This window comes from Akebia trifoliata, chromosome 13 (assembly GCF_017979445.1).
Source record: "Akebia trifoliata isolate Shusen 1 chromosome 13, ASM1797944v1, whole genome shotgun sequence".
In the NCBI taxonomy this organism is placed as follows: domain Eukaryota; kingdom Viridiplantae; phylum Streptophyta; class Magnoliopsida; order Ranunculales; family Lardizabalaceae; genus Akebia; species Akebia trifoliata.
In genome coordinates this window covers 8925609-8949014 of record NC_141387.1, presented here as the reverse complement: position 1 = coordinate 8949014, position 23406 = coordinate 8925609, and the positions used below count along the sequence as shown (strand labels likewise).

The following is a 23406-nucleotide window of genomic DNA, read 5'->3' as shown; positions in this document are numbered from 1 at the left end:
GAACAAACTCGCAAGGAGATCATACAACCAACCATCGTTTTCAAATTTTCCTAAGTGTAACATTTTGTCAAGAAATCCATTTTCCCGAGGAATTCTTTTTTCCCTTGAATTATTTATCTTGCAATCACACATTCCTTAAAGAGATATATCATGAGTGATCATACTGATTTTCAAAACAATGGTCCACAGGGTCTTATCCAGGAGATCATACAATAAAAAAAAAGTCAAATGTTGATTAACGAACTTAATTGTTTCGTTATTTGTTTGTTAATCCAAAGGGAAGGATTGGCATAAACCATCGAAGGATGGCAAGGGTGAGACACAACCAGTATTTGGGTCGATATATTCAGGTGGTCCAGCCGAGGCTACATTAGTGGTGAACAAAGTGTTGAGTAGGCTAAGAAAACTTGTGTACCCTCTCAGCATGACAAGGTTATCGCAACTGGAGAAAGATGCGCACCCGTTCCTTTATAGTGGCAAGCACAAGGATTTGGGCTACAACCATTGGTGTCTTCTAGGGCTACTCGATACTTGGAACGAACTCTTATATGCAGCTCTCCTTCAATGAAAACAAGTAGTTTGGTTTAGACGTTAAATTCGCAAAAGTAACATTTTATGTATATTTGTCTAAAGGGGATTTTCTCATTTCCCTTTTCTCTTCATTTTATAATCATGGATAATAAGAGGTGTAGAGGAGAAATCTGGTGATACCTTGATGGACTCTACTCTACTAAACCAAAGTTGCTTCCTCATCTTTCCTATCAACCGGTGTGATACCTGTCAATGACCCTTCGATGTTCAAGTTAGAGTTGCAAAAGAACAATAAGGAAACATATTATTTCTTTCTTCGATTAGCCAAAAGATCCTCTTGTCTCTATTGATCTCTCTATTTATAGATCTTCCCCCAAATTATGATTTCTCCCTTAATCGGGATGTGATCATGATGAATCCTCAAATTGCAAGGATCCTAAATGGAATTAGGATCTCTGGGATTGAGTCCCTAATTCTGGGGAAGATCTCCTTCGAGATCTTTGGATTTGATATGCATTAACTAAGATTACGCAGGTACTTAGACCAGGCATGCCCTACCAGGCAAGCTAGGTCTCTACTAATGCTGTCATGTCCTACCAATTAGGTTAGACGTCTCTACCTTGGTTTATCCTACTGTTGGGTAGGGTCAAATGTATTAGCTTACTCAAAGTATCAATTAATCAGCTTGGACACGTGTACGGTCTGAATAACGTAATATTGTTATCTTGCCCAAAGGGGCCCAACTTAGTGTTCTGCCACTCAAGAAAAAGTACGGTCGCGCCCAATTCTGCATCCTATCAATTAAGACAAGGCAAAGTCGTGAAAACCCAGACCTCCAAAGGGGCCCAACTTAGTGCTCTGCCACTCAAGACAGAGTAGGGTCGCACCGAAATCTACATCCTGTTACTTAAGACAAGGTAGAGCCGCAAAGTCTCAAACCTCCAAAAGAGCCTAACTCAGTGCTCTGCCACTTAAGACATAGTAGGGTCAGGCCTAACTCTTCACCCTATCAGTTAAAACAAGGTAGAGTTGCGAAAATCCAAACCCCCAAAAGGGCCCAACTCAATATTTTACCACTCAGGACAAAATATGATCGCTTAACTCTACACCTTATTATTTAAGACAAGGCAAAGCCACAAAGACCTAGATCCCCAAAGGGGTCCCAACTAAATGCTCTGCCACTTAGGACAAAGTAAGGTCGCGCCCAACTCTGTACTTTATTAATTGAGACAAGGTAGAACCACGAAAATCTAGACCCCCAAAGAGGCCCAACTTAGTCTTGTTGGATGAAGTCTAGGTTTGATTCTAGTCTATCTAAAACCAACCTAATAAGGGTGGGTTAGATTGGACCTGGAATTGAGTCGATAAGCATTGAAACTTATCCAAACCTGATCGGATTTTGATTTGATATATAAAATCTAAATAGGCTACATATATAAACGAAATATTAGTACAATTTATATACTTTCCCACATTTTATCAGATCAGGTCTTGATCGAATTAAGAGATGGTTGACTCAAGACCGATCCAATATTATATTGAATTAAAGAGGCCCAACTTAGTCTTGTTGGATCAAGTCTAGGTTTGATTCTAGTCTATCTAAAACCAACCTAATAAGGGTGGGTTAGATTGGACTTGGAACTGAGACGATAAGCATTGAAACTTACCCAGGCCTGATCGAGTTTTGATTTGATATATGAAATCTAAATAAGGTACATATATAAACAAAATATTAGTACAATTTATATACTTTCCCACATTTTATCAGATCAGGTCTTTATAGAATCAAGAGATGGTTGATTTAGAACCGATCCAATATTATATTGAGTTAAATCCTTATTATAGAGCCCAAATCCTTATTACTGTATTGGAAGTATATGTTTGTGCATTTTTGTGGGAAAATCATTTTCCTAAAAAAACAATGTCCCCCTCTGGCAGAACAAACTCGCAAGGAGATCATACAACCAACCATCTTTTTGAAATTTTCCTTAGAGTAACATTTTGTCAAGAAATCCATTTTCCCGTTACACTTCCCGAGGAATTATTTTTTCCATTGAATTGATTTTCTTGCAATCACACATTCCTTAAAGAGATATATCATGAGTGATCATACTGATTTTCAAAACAATGGTCCACAGGGTCTTATCCAGGAGATCATACAATAAAAAAAAAGTCAAATGTTGATTAATGAACTTAATTGTTTCGTTATTTGTTTGTTAATCCAAAGGGAATGATTAGCATAAACCATCGAAGGATGGCAAGGGTGAGACATAACCAATATTTGGGTCGATATATTCAGGTGGTCTAGCTGAGGCTACATTAGTGGTGAACAAAGTGTTGAGTAGGCTAAGAAAACTTGTGTACCTTCTCAGCGTGACAAGGTTATCGCAGCTGGGGAAAGATGCGCACCCGTTCCTTTATAGTGGCAAGCACAAGGACTTGGGTTGCAGCCATTGGTGTCTTCTAGGGCTACCCGATACTTGGAACGAACTGTTATATGTAGCTCTCCTTCAATGAAAACAAGTAGCTCGGTTTAGACGTTAAACTCGCAAAAGTAACATTTTATGTATATTAGTCTAAATGGGATTTTCTCATTTCCCTTTTCTCTTCATTTTATAATCATGGATAATAAGAGGTGTAGAGGAGAAATCTGGTGATACCTTGATGGACTCTACTCTACTAAACCAAAGTTGCTTCCTCATCCTTCCTATCAACCGGTGTGGTACCTGTCAATGACCCTTCGATGTTCAAGTTAGAGTTGCAAAAGAACTACAAGGAAACATATTATTTCTTTCTTCGATTAGCCAAAAGATCCTCTTGTCTCTATTAATCTCTCTATTTATAGATCTTCCCCCAAATTATGATTTCTCCCTTAATCGGGATGTGATCATGATGAATCCTCAAATTGCAAAGATCATAAATGGAATTAGGATCTCTAGGATTGAGTCCTTAATTCTGGGGAAGATCTCCTTCGAGATCTTTCGATTTGATATGCATTAACTAAGATTACGCAGGTACTTAGACCAGGCAAGCTAAGTCTCTACTAATGCTGTCATGTCCTACCAATTAGGTTAGATGTCTCTACCTTCGTCTATCCTACTGCTAGGTAGGGTCAAATGTATTAGCTTACTCAAAGTATCAATTAATTAGCTTGGACACGTGTACGGTCTGAATAACGTAACATTGTTATCTTGCCCAAAGGGGCCCAACTTAGTGTTCTGCCACTCAAGAAAAAGTAGGGTCGTGCCCAATTCTGCATCCTATCAATTAAGACAAGGCAAAGTCGTGAAAACCCAGACCCCCAAAGGGGCCCAACTTAGTACTCTGCCACTCAAGACAGAGTAGGGTCGCACCAAAATCTACATCCTGTCAATTAAGACAAGGTAGAGCCGCAAAGTCTCAAACCCCCAAAGGAGCCTAACTCAGTGCTCTGCCACTTGAGACAGAGTAGGGTCAGGCCTAATTCTTCACCCTATCAGTTAAAACAAGGTAGAGTTGCAAAAACCCAAACCCCCAAAAGGGCCCAACTCAATATTTTACCACTCAGACAAAATATGATCGCTTAACTATACACCCTATTATTTAAGACAAGGCAGAGCTACAAAGACCTAGATCCCCAAAGGGGTCCCAACTAAATGCTCTGCCACTTAGGACAGCGTAAGGTCGTGCTCAACTCTATACTTTATTAATTGAGACAAGGTAGAACCGCGAAAATCTAGACCCCAAAGAGGCCCAACTTAGTGTTTTCATGTATAGGTTGCTCATAAACATAATGGGATTTTTTATTATTGATAATATCTCTTGAGATTAAAAGTGTTACACGGTTAAGCAACTCTTGACCAGACATGTTGGACAAATAGTAAACCCTATTTTGGCCAACTTTTATCACTTTGTAAGGCCCTTCCTAGTTTGGACCTAATTTCCCGTTGTTCAACTATTTTATATTCTAGAACACTTTGCACAGTACTAGGTTCCTTGAACTGCCTATGGCGTACTTTTTTATTAGAGTAATTTTACAATTTTTGATGATAATTTTCTAGTCTTACTAATGTTGTTTATCATTTCTCTTCAAGCTAGTCCAAGTCCTTGCTGTTCTGATAAGCCTGAACCACTTTTGATCGAGTTGTGGGGAAGCTACTTTCTATAGGTATCACTACTTCTATTCCAAAGGCCATGGCGAACGGAGATGACCGTGTAGAGGTCCTAGTAGTTTTCTTATAAGACCATAATACACCATGCAGCACTATTGTCCACTTACCCTTGGCTTCTCCCAATATTTTTTTAGCATGTCGATAAACACTTTATTCATGGCTTTGGCTTGACTATTACTTTGTAGATATTGTGGTGAAGAGAACTATTGCATTATCCCATGTTTTCTGCAAAATGCCTTGATCTACTCACATAGGAATTGTCTTCCATTATCTAATACTATCGTGCGAAGTAAACCAAATCGACAAATTATGTTCTCCTAAATGAACTTCTGTACTTTCTACTAAAGAATCCTAGATAAGGGAAGTATTTCTGCCCACTTAGTGAAGTAGTTTGTTGCCATTAGCAAGAAGGTTAGGTTTTCTGGTGTTCTAGGCAGTGAACCAACCAAATTTATCCCCCACTGTGCGAAAAGTCATGGGCTGACTAGGGAATTAAGTTGAATAACTGGCTGATAGATAATCTTTCGTGTCTCTAGCAATTGTCATAGGGCTTGACATGCAATGCAACATCTTTTTAAAAATATGGCCAGAAATGTCCTTGGGAGAGTACTTTATGTGTCAATGATCTTGCACCCGAGTGATTATCACAATTTCCTTCATGGATCTCACTCAGCTCCTCTTTCATTTTTTTTAGCGTTAGGCAGCATAAGAATAGCCTACCCATAGACTTCATGTACAATTATCCATCCAGAAGCGTATAACATTCTACTCTGACTTTTATGCATTTTGCCTCTTCAGGCAACTGCCCTGACTAAAGGATGGCAAGGATTGGGTTCATCTACCCCTGATTCCTTACTACAACCACTACACTTACTAGTTTAGGCTCATCAATCAATGGACTTTCTTAGTAGTCGAACGGGAGCTCTCTCTTATCTTATCCTGTCAGCATTAAAGCTATGAAGGCTAGTGCATTTGCATGTCTATTATCTATTCTAGGTATATGATCTACCCTTACCTCTCCTATTTGGAGTATGGCAGACCTGATCTTCTCTAAGTAGAGTTGCATCCTGAGATCTCGTGCCTCAAATGTTCCGTTGATATAGTTGACCACTAACTACGAGTCATTATAGACTGTAATTTCTTTGAATCCAAACCCTGTTAATATGTTGAAGCCAAGCAACATTGCTTCGTACTCTACTTCATTGTTCGATGCTTTGATCCCCAATCTGACTATCTTTTCTAGTCTGGTACCGTCTGGGGTGAGTACTACCACTCCTATCCTAGAACCTTCCATATTTGATGATTCATCTACATAGACCTTCCATCATAACTGGTTGCTTGTTTCTTGCCCATCTTCTGCACTCTCTAATTCTTCTATCAATAGGTCTGCCTTTTCTTCTATTGGAAAGTCAACTAAGAAATCCACGACTGCTTGCCCTTTCAACAAGACCCTAAGCTTGTATTCAAGCGCAAACTCTACTAGCTACACAACCTATTTTGTTATTCTGTCTGACATTTTTGTCTTTTCCAAAATTAACTTCAAAGGGTATTCCGTGATTACCTGGATCTTATGTGCTTGAAAGTAGGGCTTCAATCACATAGTTGTGTAGGCCAAAGCCACACCCATTTTTTCAATTCTTGAGTATCCAATTTTTGCGTCTGTGAAGGTTTTGCTTAGGAAATAAATGGACTGTTCTATTGTTGGCCCTATCCTGACCAGGACTGAGCTGAATGCGCATTCACTAATAACCAATAACAACCCTAGTTCCTCCCCAACTTCTGGTTTTGAGAGTATGGGCAGATGTCCCAAGTACTTTTTCACTTCAGCGAAAGCACATTTGCACTCCTCTGTCCATTCAAACCTCTTGTTCTTCTGTAGAAATTGATATAGAGGTCTGCATTTGTCAAAAGACCTGGATATGAACTTGTTTAAAGCTATTACCCTCCCAGCTAACTTTTGAACTTGCTTTTGTGTCTTTGGTGAGGGCATCTCAACTAGCACTTTGATTTGGTCTGGGTTAGCCTCAATATTTCTCTTTGTTATCATGTAACCTAGGAATTTTCTTGATGTTAATGCAATTGTGCACTTTTTTGGGTTGAGTTTCATCCCAACCTTCCTTATACGTGAGAAGACTTCCTCCAAGTCTGTGACATGGTCTTCATTTTTCTTACTTTTTACCAATAAATTATCGATGTAGACTTCTGTAGTTTTCTTTAACAAATCTCTTAATAACTTTGTCATCAATCTCTGATAGGTTGCCCCAGCATTTTTCAAGCCAAAGGGCATAACTATGTAGTAGTAGAATCCCTGCTCGATGATTAATGTGTCTTTTTTTTATCCTCAGGGCTGAGCTGAATCTGATTGTAGCTAGAGTAGCCATCCATGAAGGACAACCTCTCATGACGTGAAGTGGCATCTACCAGCTGATCGATTCTTAGCAATGGAAAGTTGTCTTTTGGGTAGGTTTTATTCAGATTCGTGAAGTCGATACATACCCTGATCTTCCCATTTTTCTTTGGTACTGCCATGATGTTGGCTATCCAATTTGGGAACTATACTCCTTAATAAATCCTACTTTGATTAGCTTGTTTACCTATTTATTTATTACTTCTCTCAAGTGTGGTGCTAGCCTTTTCAACTTCTATTTTAATGGCTTCATGTTTGGCTCAACATTCAAGTGATGGTAAATTAATTCATGGTTGATTCTGGGCATCTCCTCTATCGACCAAGCGAAGACATCCCTATTCCTCATCAAACACTCAATGAGATCCTCCAATACTCCAATTTGTCTGCCTTCTACATCTTTGCTATTTGGACACTCTCCAAGCATGGGGGTCCACTCTGCTCAGCCCCCCATTGTAATTGTTATTGCTGAGCTTTCTTTTCTAGGTACTCCTCTAGACCCAAAGTGCACACCTAGGGTGCCGTCTAATCCCCCCCTAATGTCCTACATCCCTTACGGTGTTGGAAACCTCAAGACCTGGTAGTACGTCGACAGGGTAGCCCTCATCTTGTGCATCCACCATATGCCTATAATGGCGTTGTATGGAGTGCTTGCGTCAACGACCATAAACCTAGTCATCAACATCATAGGTCCTGCTTGCACAAACAAGACTATTTCTCACTAAGGATGGCTTGATTTTCCATCAAATCCAGTCAACGGAATCCCTACCTGGGTTAGTACACTCCTATTCAACCTCATCTTTTGGAAGGTTGAGACATACAAAATTTTGACTGAGTTGTCGTTGTCAATTAACACTCTTTTAATAGTAAAGGTGCCAACCTAGAGGATGACCACTAAAGCATCATAATGTGGCTTTACCACCCCTTCCAAATCTTTCTCAATGAAGGTTACTGTCTGCTCACCAAACATTTCAACTTGCTATGTTGGTTTGCTTCTAGTTGCGTAGACGTGAGCAAAGTGTTTTGCTTGCCGTTTTCATTCTCTTATCAATCTCATCCTACCCTGACTTCTTAGGCTCTTGTTTTAAGACAACGTGGATCACCACTGCCCTTCTGTCCTACCTTTTAACAGGAAACTGCTCTTGCCTATGATTCTTTTCTCGAGGACGGTCTCACTTTTTTCTTCTCGGTAGATTTCCTAATAGGCCTTGTTCTGTCAACCTCTATAACAAATTTCTCAGAGCTTGACATTTGATGGTAGTGTGAGCCCGCACTTTATGATACTCGCAATATCTTTCATCCAACTTTATCTGATCTCGAGGAAGTGGGGCTAGCCATTCGAAGTAAGGGTCATTCATAATCAGGGGCAAGATTTCACTAGGAGGCATGGGAAAGTACATCCCCTTTCTCTTATGCCTCTATCCTGCTTAGGCTGTCTTTTCTTCTTTTTCAATTGTGGCTGCTGCTACTTACTAGGCTTGGCCACTGTGTGTATTACTTTACTTTTTCCAACTGAATTTTGAGAGTCATTCTCTAGTCGGATATATTTTTTGTTTTTTCGAACAATTCACTTAGTGTTTCTGACATTCTCTTCACAAGAGATTTGTATAATCCTGAACTAGATGGTAAGGAATTCTTGAATGCCACCATTACAATCCTTTCATAGCAGCTCTCCAACGCCATAGCCTCTTCCTTAAATCTCCTTGTGAACTCTCTGATACTTTATCTTTGCTGCATCCTCATACTGAGTAGAGCATCCACATCTTCGCCAATTTTCTATTATCAATGTAACGCGCCATAAAGACAATGTAAAGCTCCTCAAAAGAAACTATCACCTACTTGACAGCTTGTAAAACCAAGTTAGGGCGTTCCCTTACAAACTAGAAGGAAACAGTCTACACATCAAGCCTTCATTCCCCCTCCCACAATGTGAGCATCTGTTGGAAATAAAACAAGTGCTCAACTGGATCCTTTGTCCTTAAGTAGGGGGTGAAATACAATGGTACAAACTTTTTTGGGATCTCCTCAGATAAGATTTCAACTGCAAAATGGTGATTTTTGAATACGTCTAATGGCTTGCACAGTAGCCAAGCCTATATCTGTATTCTTCACTATCACTTTCTCCTTTTAGATCATATTTTTGATCTCCTCTCGAGTCAAACTTGTCATGGGCTCGGCTCGAGTTGTTGCAGTAGTAAGAGCTTCAGTATCTTCCCCTTTAGATTGGTCTTGCAATTGAGAGTTGCCTTCTGCATTTGAAGCATGATTGTCTCCGACAGGAGGTGGAGGATCTCGCAGTAGGACATCTTGCATTTCTTTCTATTGATTTTCTATACGCTGACTTAGCATTCAGTTTTATTCGGCCAAGTCATCCATCTTCTTATGCATCTCCTCTTATTGCTTTCTCATCCCTTCTAGCATAGTCAAGAGGTTGGCCTTCATAGTTGGTGCAACAGGCAAATGAGCGTTAACTTTGATTGTTCTTATGGATCTCGCCATTGTTTCGTTTAAAATCAATTTGCTATGGTGTTCCCACGGGCGACATTGAATTTGTAGAGGAGAAATCTAGTGATACCTTGATGGACTCTGCTATACTAAACCATAGTTGCTCCCTCGTCCTTCCTATCAACACCGGTGTGGTACCTGTTAATGACCCTCTGGCGTTCAAGTTAGAGTTGCAGAAGGACAATAAGAAAACATACTCTTTCTCTCTTCAATCGACCAAAAGATCTTCTTACCTCTGTTGATCTCTTTATTTATAGATCTGCCCTCAAATCAGGATTTCCCCCTTAATCGAGATGTGATCACGATGAATCCTCGAATTGCAAAGATCCTAAACAAAATTGGGATCTCTAGGATTGAGTCCCTGATTCTGGGAAAGATCTCCTCCGAGATCTCTGGATTTGATAGTCGTTAACTAAGATTACGCAGATACTCAGACTAGGCCTGTCCTGCCAGGTACGCCAGGTTTCTACTAATGTTGTCTTGCCCTACCAGCTAGGTTAGACGTCTCTTCCTTGATCTATCCTACTGTTGGGCAGGATCGGATGTATTGGCTAACTCAAAGAATCACTTAACCGGCTTGGACACGTGTATGGTCTGAATAAGGTACTATTATTATCCTCTACAAGAGGGATTAAGCATCATTAATCGTATACTGACCTCATCTTGAATGAAAACAAATCCAAGTTCGAAAGTTTGTTGATGAATTTCTTGTCTGGTCACCTCCCTTAAATTCCATAAGAACCCTTTAGGCTTCCTTGAAATCTGGCATTTTCTTTACTATAAACTTTTATAAGAAATAAGAATCAGCCTAAACTCAAAGCCATCACTCATCTCATAATTATGAGAGTTTAGTCCTCAACCAAATTCACAAACAGCTTTTTGGCCGACTGATCTTTTACGCGAGGGTAAGGAAAGTGGTGCATTAATGGTTAGGACTTCATTGTGTGCTGGAGAAGAACCTACTAGAACAATTGTTGGTTCCCAATATCTGTACATTTGATTTGATTTTTATTTTTTCGGTTGAAAATGAAGAACCATGCGACACTACAATCCCCCCAACAATACAAAGAACCCCTATCTACACCTTCAGCTTAATGGCCACAAGATCCAAAAACTCTTGGATTTCCATTAGAACCTCACAATGTGAAAAAAGCCCAAATTTGATGGCCTTGGGCCGTCAAATTTCATAAAATTCGACAGACCAAGAGGTTAAATTCTTCATTGTCAAATTTTTATTTTCGATGGGTCAAATTTAATAAAATTCGACAGACCAAGAGGTCAAGTTCTAAGCGGTTAAATATGGGAACATCAAGAATTTCGATGGTCCTAGACCGTTAAAATTCAGGTTTTCAAATTCGTGGGCCTTAGCCCGTCAATTTTTTCTGTCGAATTTTCCAGTTTTCACGTAGTGCCTCCTATCTCCAACATGTTCTGTACAATGTTGTAAAGATTTCCAATCATAACTTTTTTCCCTTGAGGCAAGCCAACTCGTTTGAGGGTTTATATGCTGGAGAATTTCAGTTTTACAAAGACGAAGTAAGATTGAGAGGTTGTAATCCTGGCTTTCATAGAAATGGTGAAAAGATCTCATCATCACCCATGGACATACAAAATATTGCCAAACCACAAAGTTATGTGTTCTCTTTATTTTGATTTGCATTTTTTTTGGTACAAAACTAACTGAAATGATTAATACTTTAAATTTAATTGTGGAATTGAAACTTGAGATATGGAAATATGTCATGGTTGCCACAGTCCTTCAATTAATTAGTTATATCATCATCAAAGCCTTAGCGCAAAGATGTGCAGTCAGCCAACCGAATTATGTTCCTCTATGCCACTATATTAATTACTTATTTGTCATATTATTTATTCATAAAGTTCCTTGCAAGTGAGCGCTACACATTATGCCTCGAGACATTAACCAGCTAAGCACCTTATCTCATGCCTTTGTGGGACTTCTCCTTTACCCAACAAGATGTTTGAGTCATGCCCAAAGACCTCGTTCGAATTCTGGTGATATGCCATCTTTCTTATCCCTCTTTCCTTTTCTTTTTTTCTGATCACGGGGTTTTTAAGGGATCTCGTTCATTTATTGTGATCAGAAATTATACATAGATGTGGTTACATGTAAGATCACTCCGAAGGATATCTATCAACTTAGTAGGAATTAAATTTTCATCCGTAAACTCTCTAATATAAAAACCACATTTCACCAAAAAATCAACTGCTTGGTTTGCCTCATACCAAAAAAATTCAAACGAACAAACCACAAACCTTTGACTTAGCTTCCTTAACTTTCTTACCAATCTGATGTACTTCTAAGCAAGATCGTCTGAATAACATACTTAGAATCAAGGCTAATAATAATCTCTTTCATTCCTTTGAAATGGGCAGTCTGAATAACATACTTAGAATCAAGGCTAATAATAATCTCTTTCATTCCTTTGAAATGGGCAAACCTCAAGGCCTCATAAATGGCCTTCATTTCGACGGCTATGATGTTTTCAAAATCAACCCCACCTCACAGTCCAAACATAAACTTTCCATCGCTATTCCAACCAATAAAGCTGTCAACCATCATTAGAAGATAGAAAACTTTCTTCTTTGATGGTATTCACACCTATCCTTCTTATACCAATCCATGGATCTTTCCTATAGATATGATATAGAAAGCCACATTATCTTGGACACCAATAATAGAACACCTAGCCCAAGATGCATTTGAGGGGCACGAGCATGACCACACAGCCCCATTAAACACGTAACGTTTCTAAGTTCAACCAAGAGATAAATCAAGCAAAGTTTCTAATTTCCCAACTATGAATGCTTCTTTGTTTTTTTTCCCTGGAAAGGAAACCAGTTTTGCTACCTCAGATTCATGAAGAACAGAATAAATTATCATAAAGTCCATCAATCAAGAGATAAATCCACAATCTTTCTTTTCTTATCAGCAAAACAAAGATGTATCCCTCAGGTTTGGAGTTGGCTAAACAAATTCTGGTCCTCCATTCCACTTTGTCCAAAGCCATGTTTCATTTTTAATTAAAAACGACAAAACTACTTTGATCCTCACAAACAATGGAAGTTCAATGGGCACTCACCACTTTGCATCTATAATAATTTAATAAACAAGCTTATCAGACATTAAAGACCTCAAAAGAAAAAACATGTTTTTTTTTTTTCTCTTTCGACACCTCTCTTTAGCAACTACTGATACTCATTTTATTTTTGAGGTCCCAGTATCCCTCTTCAATGCACTTCATCATCAAAAGCATCGTGTTCACAAGCTTCTTTATGTTCACACAAGATTCTATCAAGGATGAGATACTGTTCCCAAGAATCCTTGTTTGTTGACCACAGCTTCATGAGAATCTCTTGAGATCCTCTGTGATGATCTCTTGAAAGAGATGTCCAAGTAAGACCAAAATCTGCTTATATTCAACCATAACAGAAAGCATGTGTCTTTGTAATTATCATATTTTAGATATTATAATTATATTGCCAACGAAAGAGTACGTAAATAAATATTCCCATTAAAGTATGCCGAAACAACTCCTAGCACTAAAAGTTGATTCAATAAGGATCTCGTTTAGTTCATATTGTCTTTCTTAGACAACTATAGGTTAAAAATGAGAAGAAAGTGAATTTAAAAAAAGCATGTCAAATGACGAAGGTCACACTATGATAAGCTGACCAAATATTTCAATTCTTCAAGAATCAAGAGAAAATTCCAACATATATTATGAACAATGAATCCTCACCTTACAAAATACTGACAAGGGAGAAGAGAAGAAAACAAGGAGGCTAGTAACCAACATAAACTGCAGCATTGACTATGTAGCAATCATCATTCTTATCTCCCATTTCTTCCACGCATACACCACTCGAGCATATCAGTCCACCATCCACAACTTCAACATTTAAAATTTTACCACTGCAATGAAAATGGAAAAAGGTAATTCTTGTAAGAATCACATCGATTCTGATTCCAGCATCACTATAAAGACACGATCCTAAAAGAAACATGATACTTTACATGGACTGATAACTGCAAAGAATGGCAAACATTATTTAATATAGTCTCCTTAAGTAGTATACTTTCAAAGAAGATGTCCGAACAACTAAAACCTTCGCAAGCACAGCAAGGGCATGGGGAATAGATGTTTGTCCAAGGCTTTCATGACATAAGAAAAAGCTTTGTCTGTATCTCATGAATTCCTATTAAAATTCTAACTCTAGCAAACTAAAATACAAGATGTTTCAAAGAAGTTAGTGAAATCTGACTTCAATCTTTTACAGATCTAATAAAAGAAAACAGAAAACAGAGAAAAAAAATAAAATAAAAATAAAAATTAAAAAGAAAATAAAATCTGACTTCAATCCTTATTGGAAATTGGAGAATCTGTCATCTAAGTCCAGACAATGTATGTGTGCACTGTACTGCACAAGACCTCAAAAGTCTTCAGCTTTGATTACTTTTCTTCCACATGAAACAAATACCAGACATCCCCCAACTTGATCATGAAATTTCTATCAAAAAATGGTCTAGGGACGACCACTGAGAAATTATTATTATTATTATTATTTTTTTGTGGGACGGGGGGGGGGGGGGGGGGGGGGGGTGGTTGTTCTTGGTGATAGAACTGATGGTCATTAGCACAATGAGCAGGATATTACTTATCATACTATAGGAAATTTATTTTACAGTGCACATACAAGCAGGGGAATTCAAGACCATCCGTCTACAACTACATGCCCCACTTCTCCTCCCCAAATCAATACAGATGGATGATCCTAATTGACTAAAAATTTGAACTTTCTCCATAACCCGATTCCCATTTTTTTTTTCTTTACTTTCCAAAAGAATGGAACTGATCAATGAATTATCCAATCAGGATTGGGCATCCAAAGGTCACATAACGATCACCTTCTCTTAACTGTGCTCAAGGAAGAACAGATTGAAATTGGTATGTGCACAAAAGGCATTTCAAAAGGTGCTACTAAAACATTCCATAATTTTAAATGATCGAAATTAGTATATGCACAAAAGGCTATTCAGAAGCAATTTCGATACTAAAATTGTTGGGTTGTCACGGACTTTGCCAAAAGCAGTTCAATGTCCCAATGTTTCAAACAATGGGTGATAAACTTCCAAAACTATTTGCAATGAAATTTTATTAACTAAAGACTGCTTGGTAATCTCCCCTCTATATAAAGGTGACACCTCAGAGAGGTTGTAAAGTCTGTGTGGTAATATACCCCATACCACCACAGATAAACTATGTATGTAAATAAAGTTTTGGTCCAACATTTTAAACAAAGACCATATAAAACACAAATGTCTTTAAACATATTTTGCAATGTTCTTTATGTTGAAGTAACTATGATGCAACTGATTTTAACTTTTTCCCCAAACACTGTGATTGTCGCAACCAAAGATATCTCGCCCTCAAGTTTGTTGTTGTAAATTGCAAATAATACGGCTCAACATAATAGATTCAAGACCGGAAAATTAAACACACTAAACCACATGTGTGTATGCAAGAAGCAGAAGAGAATTGGAGAGATGCTCTCTTTGAGATAATAAAATATTATTAAAAAATACTTGTATACAGCACAATCTTTGACCCACAGACTTTGGGTGGTATTTATTAAAAAAAAAAAAAAAAAAATTTTAATCCTAATAACACTATAATACTTAAACACAATCCTTATTTAACTAATTAGATAAACATCTATTATGAAATCCTAATCTACATTGAAAAACTCTCCTAATTAAATTTAAATAAAAGTACTCTAACAATCCTAATCTAAGTCCAATTCTAACTCGAGATTGAGATTGAGTTTGCTGACCCTATGTGGTTGAGTCGGTGATGACTCTAACACTCCCCCTCAATGCCGACTCTTTACTCATAACGCCAAGCTCCCATTGAAATTTGGAGAATTTAGGAAAAGACAATCCCTTTGTGAAGATGTATGTCATCTGTTCTTCTATATTAACCTAGAGAAGACTGATATCACCCTTCAATACCTTCTCTCTAATGAAATGATGATGCACTTCAATGTGTTTTGTATGAGCGTGAAAAACTGGATTTTCCGCCACTCAAATTACACTCTCATTGTAGAAGTATAGTCCAACTAAATAGTTACACTGTTACTTGATTTTGACATCAACTGCATGAGCCACTCACATTCTTGTGCTGCCATAGCTGCCACTCTGTATTCTGCTTCGATCATTGAAAGTGACATTGTTGGTTGTCTCTTCCTACACCAAGATACTGCTCCTGAACCCAAGCTAAATATGTATCCAGTAGGTGATTTGCGTGTTGATAAGTCACCAATGTAATCTGCGTCGCAATACCCAACTACCTCACATGAGACTCTCTTTTCATTTGTGCCTTACATGTATAGTAAGATGCATCGAACTACTTCCAAATGTGGCTTCCTTGGATTTTACATGAATCTACTTACCATTCCGACTAACTGTCGATGCATGGTTCCATCCTCTAGTAACTCCCCCTCATCACTTCTCAACTTGCCATTTATTTCTGTTGGTGTTGAGATTTGGTTGTAATCCTCCATCCCAAACTCGCCTAGCAAATCTGTACAATACTTTTTCTAGCACAAAATACTCCCTTATCACACCGGTCTACTTCTAAACCAAGGACGTGTTTAAGCCCCCCCAAATTCCTTCCTCTCAAACCTCACTGTGAGACTACCACGGATTAGTGTAATTTCTTGTGTGTCATCTCCAGTAATGATGAAATCATCCACATATATTAGCACAATAATAATTCGCCCATTCATCTCCTTCACAAATAGACTTGAATCCAATGGTGCTACTACATAACCATTGAATACTAAGAACTCCGCAATCTTGCTACACCAAGCTCGCGGTGCTTATTTCAACCAATAAAGAGCTTTTTGTAGCTTGCAAACATATTAAGGCTTTTGTTAGTCTTCAAAACCATGTGACTACTCCATAAATATTTCTTTATCAATTTCTTCGTGCAAGAATGCATTCTTGACATCTAATTGCCAAAGCTTCCACCCTTTACTTGTTGCAATTGCAATCAACATACGTACAAAAGTGATCTTTACAACTAGACTGGATGTCTCGTCAAACTCAATTCCATATTGTTGATTAAATCCGCGTGCCACCAAACGCACCTTGTAACGATCAATTTTTCCATCTGTCTGTCTCTTCACCTTGTACACCCACTTACATGTAACTAGTTTTACCCCTTCAGGATGTGGAACCAATTCCCATGTTTCATTCTTGATCAAGGCAATGAGCCCTTCGCCCATTGCAATTTCCCATTCCTTGAATTCTTGTGCTCTGCTTCAAAAAAAAGTTGATTCTTCTATGTTGTGGGCTTCCAAGTTTTTGCAATAAACTTTCTTACCCAAAATGATTTTTGCAAAAACAATATCTGCGTATTTGAGGTTAGATCTTCTTATACGTGAAGATCTCCAGGGTTTCAATTCTGTATCTTCCTCCACGATCTCAAGTTGTGAAGAACATTCTTCTGATGTCATGTTCTTTGGTGAATTAATTCCAGTTTTCCAAGGGTTATTATGACTTCTTGGAGAACTTTCAAGTTGAATGCAATTACCAACCTTAGTTACTTGAGTGTCTGATCTAGATCTAAACTAATCAATCTCTCCCTGCTTCGATTCCTCTTCATTGAGAGGAATTTGCACTTCATCTTCAAACTCAAATGAATCTGGTAACAAAACATTGTCATTTGACCACCACGACGATGTTTCATTGAAGATTACATCCTGTGAGACATAGATCTTCTTTGTCGTTGGATCACAACATCTCCAACCTTTTCTCTTAGAATCGTAACCAACAAAGATGCACCTTAACTCCCTTTTATTGAGTTTTTTTCATAGAATTTCTATGAGAAAAACATAACAAACACATCTGAAAACAGGAAGATGTTTTATTATAGGCTTCTGTCCAAGAAGTTTCTCATATGGAGCAATAAACTCGAGCCGAGGTTGCAGTAGCTAATTGATCAAATATGCCGTTGTCGCCATACACTCAACCTAAAACTATGGTCGCACGTTTTTAGAGTGCAACATGCATCAACACATGTTACCTAAATTTTGATTCTTTCATTCAGCTACTCCGTGAGTTGCCTTCTAATTTTGTGCTCTTTCAAGTATTCATTAAACTCCTCTAAGGTATATTCTCCACCATTGTCGGACCGTATACAACGGATGTTGTGCTCAAGCAATATTTTTACCTATGCACGAAATTCTTTAAACTTCTCGAATGCTTCAAATTTTTCTTTCAAGAAGTACACCCAAACATACCTTGAGAAATCGTCGATGAAAGTGATCTAGTGCTTACCACTTATTTATGGGTACTTCACCTTACCAAACACGTCAGTATACACTAACTCAACTGGTTCTTTCGACTAAAACTTCGATTCTTCGAAAGAAAGTCGATGTGCTTTGCCAAACTGATATCCTGCACACAGTGTGTCTGTATGAAACTCAAGTTTCGGTAGTCCTTTGACAAATTCACGTTTTGCCATCTCATAAAGTTTTTTGTATCCTACATGCCCTAACCGTGCATGCCAAAGGTCCGATCTCTCATTATTTCTGGTTTTCTCTACGTATACTTCTTCTGCTAACATTACATACGTAGACTTCACTCGCATTCCTTTCATCATAGGTATGCCATCTACTTTGACATTCTTAAAGATTTGCACATCTTGGGACCCAAATAAGGCATACTGTCTTGTCTTAGTTATCTATGGAACAAATAATAGATTTTTTGCCATGCCAGGAATATGGTAGACTCCTCGTAGTAATTGATCCTCGCCAAACCTTGCAGCGATCTCTGCATCACCCACGTGTTTTACCTGATGTTGTGAATTGTTAGCCGTCACAACTACCCAATTTCCATCATATGGATGCATGGTTCTGAATTTCTCATCACTCGTCATGTGGTTCGAACAGCTCGAGTCCACGATCCAATCCTTTGCATAGTCAATGGTTGCATTCTGCTTCTAGATTAGCTTTATCATGTTGATCTTCCACCAGAATTGTAAATGCGTGTCCTTCGATCATCTTGGTAGTTGTTGATCCAGGTAAACCTTGCATTTTATTAGTGGATGCATAGTTTGCTTGTGGATCCCAGTCTTCCTCATCATTAGCTCTCCCTCGCTTGCATTTATCAGTGACTGCATTAACTTCTGCATGAATCAACTTCACTGTGCAATCAGGTGCAAAGTGTCATGGTTTTCCACAACGATAACATGACTTTTCAGTCTACTTATCCTGTGTCTTTTTTTGTCGTTATTTCTATTGATGTTAGTATCTCCCCTGTTCTTTGATCCGTCTTTCTTGCGATTCGATTTGAATTTCTCTCGCCACTTACCTTTGGAGTCTTTGGAGAACATGGCTTCTTCTTTGTCTTCAGTCTTCAAGGTACCAATTTTGATGAGCACCATCTTGTGTCTAATAAGCAAATTTTCTAACTCATCCACAGAAGGTTGGTCGTCCGTCCAGCAATAACTGTCACGTATGTCCCGTAGTCTAGTCATAGATCGTTGATCAAGAGTCTCCTCATCTTGGCATCTGAGTTTTATTATCTGGATCCAATTAGACAACTCTCTGCATGCAATCTTCATGCGAAGGAAATACTCTACCATCGAGAGTTTTTTCTTGTTCTAGACTTCCAATCTCCTTTTCTAATAGTTGAAAGCGAAGCGTGTTTTTCTTTGAGAATAAACCTGCAAAAATATCATATGCTTCTTTTGGTGTCATGGCATCCGAGATACAAACTAGCATGTCGTCATCCACAGATTGCTTCAATGCATAGAGAGCTCTACCAGCCTTGGTGTTCCACTTTTTCTTCGACGTAGGGTCTTCTGGCGGCACTATGTTATCTCCACACTTCACGTCCCAGAACTCATGACACATCATGTACGACTCCATTCATGATTTCCATAAATCATAGTTAGAGTTGTTGAGCTTTTGCGAGAACGAGAAACCTAAATCATTGGATACCTTCTTCTTCAATCAAAGTTGTTGCATAGTCGTTACGTAATCGTGCTAAACACTTTCTTCCAACAAACCGTGCCATTATGATGCCAATTGTTGAAGTAACTATGATGCAACTATTTTTAACTTGTTCTCCAAACACTGTGATTCTCGCAACTAAAGATATCTCACCCTGGAGTTTGTTGTCTCAAATCGCAAATAATACGGCTCAACACAATAGATTCAAGACTAGAAAATTAAACAAACTAAACCACACATGTGTATACAAGAAGGAGAAGAGAATTGGAGAGATGCACTCTTTGAGATAATAAAATATTATTAAAAAAACTTGTCTACATCACACTCTTTGACCCATGGACTTTGGGTGCTATTTATATAATATAAAAAAACTAATTTTAAAATCCTACTAACACTAGAATACTTAAACACAATCCTTATCTAACTAATTAGATAAATAACTATTAGGAAATCCTAATCTACGTTGAAAAACTCTCCCAATTAAATTTAAATAAAAGTACTCTCTAACAATCCTAATCTAAGTCCAATTCTAACTTGAGATTGAGATTGAGTCTGCCAACCCTAGGTGGTTGATTTGGTGATGACTCTAACACTCTAGTCTTTATTCTGGTATTTTCTTATGTCATGTTTTCTTACACTGATTTGCTAAATATGGTGATGATACATTGAATGGTTATCTACTTCTAGAAATATTACAGTTTCTTCTAATATATAGCATTCGACGGTAAAGTAGAATTGGATTCATGTAAGAATCGATAGATACTCACTAAGGAAAGACAGACTTGACCCGCTCAATATCCAAAAATTGTTGGACTATTCGAGGGACTCCGAGCTTGATCTGAAGCTTCATCTGCTCAAAAGAAACACCAGGTATCGACCCTGCACCATACCATTTCCAATTCAAACAACTGTAAATCTATGTTCCCATCCAAAACTCAATTCATCCCTGAAAAAACAATCCCAAAACTAGCAAAGTTTTTGAAATCCAGTAGAATCCAATCGAAATATATATCTGGATCAATCAAAAACAACAAAACCCAAATCAAAACACCAATTCATCCCTGAAAAAATAATCCCAAAGCAAGCCTAATTTTTTTAAATCCAGTAGAATCCAATATAAACATACATAATAAAAAATAAAAATAAATAAATAAATAAATAAAAAGAGAAATAAAAGCCCCACTTTGGGGGAAAAATTCACCAAACCCTGATGAAATCCAATCAAAAGAACCACCATTCTTTAAAAAATAAAAAATAAAAATAGAACACATATTTTACAAAACCAACAAAAACAGTCTCCAAGTCGATTAAAATACACAATCTGTCAAACCCACATCATGAAATTCCCAAAAGATTTACCCCTTCGGAAAGCTGGAATTGAATTGGATGAGATTGCATCTTTACACGCCCGCATCGCTGCTGAAGTAATATCTTGCCTATATATTTTTTAAAAAAGAAAAACACATAATGATAGAGATGCCCTTGTAGAACATAATACTTAAAGAGGGAAAAAGAGGAGGAGCAAGAAAAAAATACCCATGTTGATCATAACCTACACCCATCTCGACAAACAAGAGTTTCATCGAGGGGTTGATGTTGCAGTTAATAGTGGTGCTCTGACTCTGCTCACTATCCATGGGTACTGTAGCTTTGATAACAGAGGAAAAACGAGGGGATTTGATGGAGACACTTGAGGTGGTGAAACAATAATTCTTGTAGAAATATCGAAAATCAGAGGAAGGGAGGAAAGGCGAGGAGCGGAGGGAGCATGCTATCATCTCATCACCTTAAAGCTCTCTTTGCTAATGAAAGACGAGGAGCGGATGGAGCCAGCTCTATCTTTCATGACTTTGGTGCATGGTTTCATAAAGGTTAAGTTATCAAAGAGGGTAAACATTTTTGGGTTCATGAGCTTATAAATTTAGGGAGAATTACCAAAATTTTAGATGTACTTAGAATTAGATCCATTATATTTTTTTGGTTTTGATTCTTGCCGATTCGGATCTCGACTCTAAAATAAGTGGAAAAAGAAACTAGGGGTACAACTTGATTCGGGTTGGTTCGATTTAGATCAAAATCAGAACTGAATCGACCCAACCAAGATCGGTTCTACTATATGAGAACCAGAATCGAATCGAATTGGTCTAGAATCGAACCAACCCAAACTGACCTTAATTCAGTTTGTTTTGGTTCGGTTCCATGGGTTGCCAAGAGATTCCCTCATTTCTAATCAAAGAGCAGCAATTCCCTCATCTCTCCTATTGTTAGTTTGTTTTGCAACTTAAGAGAGAGAGATGAACTTTTTTAACTCAACATTCAAATTGTACACGAAATTGATCTCCAGTTCTCTTATGCAAACCTTATAATCACTAAAGATCAACAATACAATTAAAGAAGGAATAAAAAATAAAATAAAAAATCCAAACTCAAACGTCTAATCATCATGAACCTTTTTGATCTAAAACTATAAGAGAAACAAGAAAAATGAAGAATCAAATCGAAGAATTTGATATTTTAATCTAAAAAGAGAGAAATCAAAGATGAAATATGATAAAGAAGTGAGAACAACAGATTTTGTGGGTGATTGGATACTTGTAGGTCACAGCAACAGATTGCAAGTCGTAAATTGCAGTCGCAAGTCGTAGGTAGCAGCTGTAGAGAGAGAGAGAGATGAGCCAGTGGCAGCCACAAGTTGTAGGTCGCAACCGCAGAGATGAGAGAGAGAGAGAGAGTGAGTAGAGGAGGGCTAGGTTTTGAAAAAAAATTACATTTTATTTTTAAATAGTATCTTGGTTCGGTTTTTTACAAATCTTGAATTGAAAATCAAATCGAACCCATCGATTCTTATTTTCTTTAACTTAAAATCGAACCGTACGTAGTTAAAACCGAACTAACCCAATCCAAAATTCACGGATTTGTTCGGTTCTCGATTTGAACCGAATTAAGTTGCACCACTACAAGAAATAATATGAACTTGTGAGTATCCATTGGTTTTAATTCTCAATAATTGAATGAGACTAAAAAATTACCTTGAATCATTGTCACACTTTTAATAAAAAAAATAATAGTATCAACAACATAATTATAATTTATTTTTCGAAGTTATGAGTTAATATCCTGTTTTTTTATAATAAAAAAAAAAAAATTAAAATTCATCTTCTTTACAAGTAATAAACTTATATGAACCCATTTTAAACTTCAATGTGTAGTTTAAAGAAACTCGAAGAACTCTATATAATATTTATAAATTTTAAAATGTAGAAAAGCCTTGAACCATCTATAGTATAAAAAGAAATAACAAAATACATTGGCTCAGTTATCTGTGGCCACCCTTCGGATAGAACCCAACGGTTCCAGTTCCTATATGTTCAAATCCATTTTAGACTTGACTCAACTTGAGTATATAAAAAATATGTGATTCCAGGATTTTCAATTTTTGTTCTAGTTAAATGGGTACCCTTGACAATTATGGTTTGTAAAGTACATGGTATTGGTCAATAATAAGGAGGTATTGTTAATCAATCCTCGCGTTTCGCTAGGCAAGATTAGGGGTATTTATAGTAGTTTTTTGTGGTAGAAACATTGTAACTGTTTTTTGGCCTTTGAGCATGATGGAATTGAGGTGGCTCTATAGTTTTTCAACTAAATCTTTTGTTGTGATTAATTTTTCTTGTTTATTGCTTTCTTATGTGTTTCCTTCAATTATTTTGTGTCTTAATAGACCGAGATGACTCACCCAAGTCATCTACATATCATTCATGACTAAGCAAG

General features: G+C 37.6%; 1 protein-coding gene across 2 annotated transcripts; it reads right to left on the bottom strand.

Moving 5' to 3' along the window:
* Positions 1 to 2811: 2811 nt before the first annotated feature.
* Positions 2812 to 21536, bottom strand: LOC147387724 (50S ribosomal protein L34). 2 transcript variants are annotated; one of them, XR_015171224.1, is made up of 6 exons: positions 21172 to 21536; positions 20995 to 21071; positions 20403 to 20514; positions 13356 to 13528; positions 3192 to 3257; positions 2812 to 3039 (listed from the first exon to the last, which is right to left on the bottom strand). XR_015171224.1 is itself a non-coding variant. In XM_086420547.1 (4 exons), the coding sequence occupies exons 1-4, from the start codon at positions 21411 to 21413 to the stop codon at positions 13399 to 13401; spliced, it is 561 nt and encodes a 186-aa protein (XP_086276673.1). In that variant the 5' UTR covers positions 21414 to 21535; the 3' UTR covers positions 13216 to 13398. The 2 variants fall into 2 exon arrangements, 1 of the variants encoding a protein (XP_086276673.1); XM_086420547.1 differs by lacking the exons at positions 2812 to 3039; positions 3192 to 3257 and having other exon boundaries at positions 13216 to 13528; positions 21172 to 21535.
* Positions 21537 to 23406: the final 1870 nt, after the last annotated feature.

Coding starts and splice junctions, on each gene's coding strand:
- LOC147387724 (XM_086420547.1), bottom strand. CDS start 21,413: ATGATAGCATGCTCCCTCCGCTCCTCGCCTTTCCTCCCTTCCTCTGAT. Junction 21,072..21,171: donor GTAGGTTATGATCAACATGG/GTATTTTTTTCT, acceptor AAAAATATATAG/GCAAGATATTACTTCAGCAG. Junction 20,515..20,994: donor AATTCCAGCTTTCCGAAGGG/GTAAATCTTTTG, acceptor GGTATGGTGCAG/GGTCGATACCTGGTGTTTCT.